The 8,490-nt window shown below is 32.0% G+C and overlaps 1 protein-coding gene across 1 annotated transcript; it reads left to right on the top strand.

Moving 5' to 3' along the window:
• Nucleotides 1-2,668: 2,668 nt before the first annotated feature.
• On the top strand, nucleotides 2,669-6,178 carry LOC114753374 (probable S-adenosylmethionine-dependent methyltransferase At5g38100). The gene is made up of 2 exons (XM_028942068.1): nucleotides 2,669-3,088; nucleotides 6,053-6,178. Exons 1-2 carry the CDS (start codon nucleotides 2,669-2,671, stop codon nucleotides 6,176-6,178), a joined length of 546 nt encoding a protein of 181 aa, XP_028797901.1.
• The last annotated feature ends 2,312 nt before the right edge of the window (nucleotides 6,179-8,490 follow it).

The raw sequence follows: 8,490 nt of genomic DNA, 5'->3' as shown, positions 1-8,490 counted from the left end.
GTTAAGAAGGGTCAGATTAAACTTCTAAGTTTTATGCACATCCCTAACGAAAAGTGTATAATAGTTAGTATATAGTATTGAACACACTTTAGGTAAAATTTTATGGGCATCTCTAAAAAAGGAAAATAATGAATAATTTAGATTTGACGTGCAAATCAATTCTCGAGATTTGATTGAGTCATTGATATGGATGATTCATTTTTGTCCATATAAGAGGGAGAATATAGAATGATAGAACACACATCAAAAAGAAAATTGAGTGGGAAGATTGAAAGACAGAGAAGAAAGAAAGAAGGGTGAAGCAAGAGAAAGAAAGGTAGAAATCACTATTCTATTTCTTCATTCAATCTCATCATTTAGAATTGATATTTTTTTTCCCATATGGGTTGTTTAGTAAGAATAGGTCGTTCATAGTTTGATGAAACCTTATAGAGATAATTGTTAATATCATACCAATGAACATCTCTATTCTAGTGCGGTTATGGTGGTGAAGTTCTCCTTTCTCTCTTTTGTCTTGTAGCGTCACCAAAATACATCATCAATTTCCCTCAACTTTGACCTTTTTTCTAGTAGCAATGGCTGCTCCATATGTCACTTATATCGACACATTAATGGAGGAAGCCTTTCATGCTCAGTTCAGTTTCTACAATTTCATTCCTATATCTTCCTAAATTACATTCATGCTTCTCTTCTGATTTTGTTTTATCTGTCTTCTGGAATAATATATACCTTCAGTTCAGTTATCTGATTTCAAGTTTTGGTCAATTGGGTGATTATGACATCGTCTTTTGTCACCATTTTACTCGGTTTGCATTAATATATATGGAATTCACAAAGTCCAGATGCCTCTGGCTCTCTGAGCAAAGTTAGCTCGATGCTTTTCTAACTTCTCTGTATCTTATGCCTACGATATGTATTTTCTCATCCTCTGTCCGTTATGATAGCCATGTATTTTCTCTGATAGATTTTTTTTCCCCAATACAACTCCTCTTTTAAGCTATACAAAAAGTAGGTTATGTGTGTTTGATTCTTAGAGACACCTTATAAAAAGGTTACAACTAAAGGTGTGATAATCACTATTTGGTGAAAAGTTGTTATAGGAAATCCTAAATATTAGAAGGATATGACTCTTCATGAAAAAGTTATTTTCAATATTCTTTGTCTATTAAAAATATGATAGCTCATGAAACAACATATGATTATGACTTAAGAATTTGTTGGTTCATGAAATAACACAATTATGACTTGAGATATGTTGTGTCAAGAGACAATTTCAATGACATTACTTCATGGTTTATAAATATTTACAATTAACATAACAAACATCAAACGCATTGCCTTTATTCCTGAGTACACTAGAGATAAACTCAAATTCTTATCACTCTAGAGTTTTCACCAACTGTATCCTGAAAAAAAATTCACATCAACCCAATTTGCATTCTATAACTGAAATAGGTGGGAAGGGATGAAAGTGTTGACCAATCATTCACTTCTTAATTAAAAACGTTATGTATAACTTTTTTTTAATATTCTTTTCTTATACTCTTCAGAAAACTATTGTCACCGACTTTAACCATCTTAGAATCATGCAGATATAATTAAAAAAAGAAAAACAGAGAAGAAGAATCAATCTCTTGAATCATTTGCTATGAAGGGAGGAGATGGTCCTCAAAGCTATATGCTGAAAACTCTACTTCTCAGGCTTGTGATCTTAGTTTCATCCAATATTACTCCATCAGCTTCTATATATAAGAAATTGTTTTTTATAAGAATAAGATGCTACTATTTATAAGAGATATTAATAACCTGTTAAAAATTTTAGTACTATTTTTAATTTTTATCTCTTTTAATCATTAGTTAGTCCCACTTCATTAATTAACAATTTGTTCATCCTCAATCCTTTTACTCCCTTTCTCTCACTATCCATAAATACATGTGTTTTTTTAAAAAATAAATTATATTTTTAACATATTTATTATTTTTAATCAATTTTAAGTTTAATCTGTGTAATTCAATCATTCACACATATGCATGTTTAAATAGCATATAAATCTTTATATTACATTAAATTTGTTAGATTGTTTTTAATTGTCATTTTACACATGTAATTCCTTTTTATTAAAGTGATTATACCTTTCTCTAATATTTTATTCTTTATCTTTATAACTATAACGTTTATTATTATATCTATTTAAACATATTAAAAATGACATGCAAAATATTAATTATCAGCTACAGGTATACATTTTTCCTTCACAAACACACACACACGTTATTGGTTCTGTCAATTTTTTCTCTCTAGCCAAAGGTTTCATCCCTTATTGGAAGAAAAATAATCTAAATTGTTGTGCCAACTTTACTTAGCCACAACTAAAGTTCCAAAAACATTTAAATATAACCACATAATCATATAAACAATAATTTGTACATAGATCAGCAATTGAAGCAGTCAAGAACCCTCTCCAAAGTGCGATTGCTAGCAAATTTGATTTAAAAACCATTTGTGCTTCGTCTACAAACCCAATTTGCATAGCTGACTTGGGGTGCTCCACTGGACCAAACACCTTCATTGCAGTTCAAAACATAGTACAAGCAATACAAATCCAATGCCAATCACAAAATCAATCTACCCCAGAAATACTAGTCTTCTTCAACGTTCAAGTTTCAAATGATTTCAACACTCTTTCAAAAGCTTCCTTCCAATAGAAACTACTTTGCATTTGGAGTTCCTGGCCATTTCTATGGATGCTTGTTTCCAAGACAAAGCTTACATCTAGTTCATTCATCTTCGGCACTGAATTGGCTATCTAAGTTGCCCAGAGAGCTTACTAACAGAAGCTGTGGTGCTTGGAACAAGGGAAGAATTTACTATACTAATGCTCCAAGTGAAGTTGAAGATGCTTATAAGAGACAGATTAAGATGGATTTGGAGACATTTCTGCGCGCCAGAGCACAAGAGCTAGTGAGCAATGGATTAATGGCAATTATGACATGTGCTGCTCATGATGTGATTGATTTTAATACAGATTTGTATGTTGGCAAAGAACTTGAACTCTTGGGAAGTTGTATAATGGACATGGCGAGATCGGTACGTAATTGTGCATATTTTTTTCCTACTAACATTCATCAGAGTAAAATATATTAATCAGCTCTTTGTGTTACTTAAATTACAAAAAGTTTCTTTCTATTTTAAAAACATATATAAGCCTCATTAAAATTAAAATATATGTTATACAAAACTCCCTTATATATTTGAAATTTATTTTCATCTATGCAATTGTTAATTAGCATTAAGCGTCACTCTTAAATTTTTGTTTTGACAAATGTAGTCCTATTTAACATGATAATTATTTAAACATCTATGTTTGCCAAAAAATAGTTTTTATACAACCAAAAAATTTCAAACTTTATACTATGTTATAAAAACTGTTAATTTAATTATATTATAAAATTTTACAATTTTAATTTTTCATCACATCCATTGAAACTTATGTATTTCTTTTAAATGGTTAAAAACATACTTTGAATGCATATTTTTGTTCATTGTGTAACTAAAAATTGGACTTTGAAAATTTTTGCTCATGGGTACTATTCACAGTAACCCATCAATTGGCCAAACTTAAAAATTCATAACTAATTTTAGAAAAATCAAAATTAAGTGATTCCAAGTTCTATTGAAAGCTCTTTGGAATAAGCTCTGGATAAATTGTCTTCGATTGGAAATAAACTTTGTAAGAATATTTAGGATTTTATTTTACCTCTCCATCTTTAAACCATTTCAGATAAAAATTTCCCAAGTGTTCCACCATTCTCTTCTCTTCGTAGTCTTCAAAAGGTGGTTCCAATCCAGCAAAGACAGAATCCTCATAATATTTGAGATATGTTTGCCAGTCCTTTACATGTTCTAACTCCACATACCCAAAAACATCAAGTTCTTTAACAAAGTTACCATAGAAGGAAAATTCATATGTAAGTAAACTAAAAGTGCACATTCATCCGCTGATTTCACACAAAATAGTGTTAATAATCTTCAAACCCTAACAGTATTAGTTTCATTACCCCAAAAATATTTACACTACACCGTTAAATGTAGACAAAAAGTTCTCAAATAATGATATTTTAATCTAATCATTTTTTCTTTTTTTAAAAAAAATTAAACTTAATTTGTTAGAAAACTAAATGCATCTTTTGTTTATAAGTAATTTATGAAATAAAAAACTAAAATAAAAGCTTCAAGAAGTTCACATCATATCATTTTGGAACCCCGGTGTACAAGGAATGAAGGTGGCAAAGCAGCTTGGCAGCTTCCTCTTCAAGTTGATCTCGTTCAAGATTTAAATCCATTGAACATTTTCTTTTGCCTATAGAACCACTTGTAGCCTCATTAGTAGACAAACTCCTCTCCCAGAATCCAAAACCATTAATTTTATACAACATCTTAATGACTACTATTATAATTGAGAGAACACATAAGCGAGTTGGAAACCTTGAGTCATTTGTGGATAACCATAAAATAGGGGACAAAGACCATTCATAGATAAACATTGCTTTAGGAAGAATCTTTTTATAAGGAAGCTTTAACTATCAGATATATCAACTAACTATCTCAAAAAAGTTCACAGGAGGTATCTCCAAGCCTATTGAATCAATAATTGTTGCAGTCAAAGTCAATCTTTGTGGCAAAACATATCGTGAAGTTTTGAACATTTGATCTAAATTTATAGGGCATGAACTTTTAGATGGCCCTATATGTTTCTCATTTTCAACATAGGCAGATAAATATGGAAGTTTTCCTTCAACAGCCCATTGTGAGATGTCTATAGGCAACACTACCTCATTATTCATGTGGCAAACTGAGAATGAAATTGCCACAATACAATCGAATGAAATCATTTTTCTTAAAGATTTGTACCATATCATTATCGCACATTTACCAAATAAATTGTGAAATTCCCTTTTATGCTTCACACGTAGCTTTTGAACGTTCTCTTCATACCCTAAATAAGCAATAAAAATGAGAAACATAGATATGCATGATGATAGGAAAGTCTCAAAAATTAGAAAGCAATTGATATAGTTGCAAAATATACATATTATCTCCAATGATCAGTACTTTTAATAATCAATTATCATAAATGGTTAGAAAAAGCCTATAAGTCCATTCTTGATGGATAAACTTAAGCCTATTTCAAGTAGGGCGCAAATAAAAATAAAGAACAAGATGGGATAAGTATGTGTAATATAGCCATTATTGAATAGAAGGGAGTTTTTGCATGTTGGGGACATTTGTACAAAAAGAGGGAAAGTAGATCCATTATATACACGTGGCAAAACAAACAACTTCCACATAAAATTTTGATCTGTTCAATCCAACTACTCTTTCTCTCCCATATGTATAACGTAGCTATGTACATGTATATGTCAGAATGCATTAAAGACTAAAGTAGATTTTGCTTCCCCCATCCTGGCCAATGAGATAATAGGTGAGTATGCATGGTGTCATTCTTATTAAGCTAAAGAAATTTGGAGATCCACACCCCAAACAAAAATCAAGATTCAATCATTAAGAATTAGTGTGCTACAACATATCATGCATAATGAGGTGTTTAGATGGTTCAAAGAGCTTACACAAGAATGCAACACACACTATGATATCACTAAAGACATATTATTTCACTCAATCTAAGTGTAGCTATAGAAATAAGTATTACCTGCAACTTGCTGCATTTCAAACTCGTGAACAACTACGTCAGCCCAATCACAACCCAAAATATTAGTCTTCTCTGCATATGTCAACCAATATTCTGCAACGAAATTATGTATGTGAGGATTCACCTTGAACTTTTCTACTAATTTTTTGCATTGGAGTTGTAACATAATTGTAAGCCCATTATATACCTGAACCTCACACTAGTGTAGTAATCTTCATAGCTTGGGGCTCTATATTACTCAAACATCCAAAATCACTGAGAACTGAGGGGTCATCTCTTCATTGAGGGAAATGATCTTCTAAGCCCAGGGCCTTAAATAATTGAGATTGGAAATCGTGCAGGGGGTCATGTTGAGAAACAAGCATGACTTCTATTACAGCAGTACGCTTACAACAGCGGCTGATCGAGTAGATGCTGCCAGGAGCCATGTCCTTCTCAGGTACACCCGTGTCAACAAAGTCCTCTGATTTAGAAAAGCATCGCACATAATAGAAAAAACCATCATCTCTGCTCTAAAGGCCTATGTGATCACAAGAAAGTAGAGGGAGGAAAGGGACAACCTTGTAATGAAATCTCCTCAAGCTCTTGAAATAAAAACTTCTCATCTTGGATGAGAATCATGAACTTTTTTAGAATAAGTCTTTCTCCTTGTTCTTTTTTCCTTGGTGGTGGTTCTAGATCAATCAGTAAAGGCTCCAAGATGTATGGTGGAGAGTGACCATCATGGAAACTCCTAAAGTGATTATCCTACAAAGAATTCAACAAGAACATAGTAGTGTCTTATCTTTCACCAAGTATAATGTATGAATCAAAATGCTTAAATATGTGGAAGGAACCATATGTATAGAATTACACTTCAAAGCATATGATGTGAGGAGTCTAAAATGAGATTCAAAAGAAGACAGGTACTTCTCACACCCAACAAAGTCAATCAAGTCATCCATAGGCATATAGCATGCAACATTAGGCATCATAATTAACTTGGTTGTCATCAATGGTAACATCACAGTCAAGAAATACAGTTTCATTAATAACATCAATTAAGTCAATAGAATCCAAATCTATGTCTAATCTTAGTATATTAGGGGGCAAATCACATGATAAGACTTGAGAGTAAGAGTGATGAGCATGCTTGACATCATCTAGCAAAAGTGTGTGATCATTGGGTACACAATCATGCTCAAGAAATTCAAATGATTCTAAAGATGTGTGACTAGCAATATGGAGTGCCCTGTCAATGGAAATAGTAAGCATGCTCAAGTCAACACAATAGTCAAGAATAGGTGAATCAAACTCATGAAAACATGAATTGACTTTAGGACTAGTGACCAATTTCAAGCATCAACTTTATCTTCACTCTTGTGTGAAGTGGAAGATGTAGAATCCAATCTAAAATTGGAGTTCATCACATCACTTTCACAAATGGGGGGAAGAATAAAAGAAGAAGATAAAGAAGGAGAAGATGTCTCATCAATATGCATATCATGCATATCACTAGGTCCTAAAGGCAATTCGTGGTTAGAATGATTATCTAAGTTCATACAAGTAGAAAGCTGCCCAATATCTTGGCAAGAATTATTGCTCAAAGGATTAAGGCTAGCATAAGTCTTACTCAAATCTACATCTAAAGGTACAATATTGCTATCACGCTCATGCTCCTCTAAGCTACAACCATTAGAAGTAATAGATATGTCATTATTAAGCTCAAAGATGTGAGGGGATTCAACATTAATTTCTTCATCCACCTCTTCATCACTTAAAGCAGTGGATGAAGAGTTATTACCAAGAACAAAGGATGCAGTTTCTGCATTTAGAGTGTGCTCTTCTTCATACATTGATTTACGTTCTCTTCCTTCAGATTCAATCCAAGTTATGTAGTTCTTAATCTTCTCCATGATTCTAAAATTCTCCTCTAGTTCCTCTTCAAAATCATCTGACAGTCCATAAAGCTCTGCTTCTCTAAATAGTTTCAAGCTATGTGAACCCAAACGGTCATAGAGTCTTCTAAGAATATCAACCTATTCAAAGTTTAGAATAGCAAAAAGTAAGATGCAATTAGCTGCACTAAAAGAGTTTAACTAAACCATGAATCATGTAAACATGGATAGATCTAGTGTAAATGAAGAAACTAATAATTAATTTTGAATTTGAATAATATCTTAATTGAGATTTGAATATATTGAATTAAATAGAAATTATCATAATTAAATCGTATGTCAATTAGGGGCCTAAATGGATAAATAAATAAATAATTTTAAATTTTCATATGTTTTCCCTAAATTCTGCATATCTAATTCAAATCTCATGTGAATGAATAAAAAAAATCATACTCCTATAAGAAGCGAACATTGATTAGAATTTAAAATCTAATCAAATATTCTAGTCCATGTATCGCACGAGAGAAAAATTTCTAGTTATTAGCTAGATTTTGTGAGCATAGTAGGCTCTTCTCAATTTTATTTCTCCCATAGAGCCGTTCAATACCAGGATGCAATTTGATAAGACTTTGCCTTACCTAATATCAACCTAAGAAGCCACGACAACAACTAAGTTTCAAGCTAGTGAAGTTTCTAAAACCAACTTTGGATCAAATTGCATGTTCCCTTGGAGTCAAAAAACTGTTAAAGCATTCTAAATATAAAACCAAGACTCCATTGAATCATGAGTTGTGGCACTTCTTATATTATGCTAACATCCTTTCTTGGGATTTAAGATCTGATGCCACTACTTTGAAGCAGAGAAAAAATTTTGCAACTCAAGGCGTAGAAGATGTCATGGA

This window comes from Neltuma alba, unplaced genomic scaffold (assembly GCF_004799145.2).
Source record: "Neltuma alba isolate B1F8T4 unplaced genomic scaffold, ASM479914v2 tig00007885_pilon, whole genome shotgun sequence".
NCBI classification, from domain to species: Eukaryota; Viridiplantae; Streptophyta; class Magnoliopsida; order Fabales; family Fabaceae; genus Neltuma; species Neltuma alba.
The sequence above is the reverse complement of the archived record's forward strand: the minus strand, read 5'-3'. Positions and strand labels throughout refer to the sequence as shown.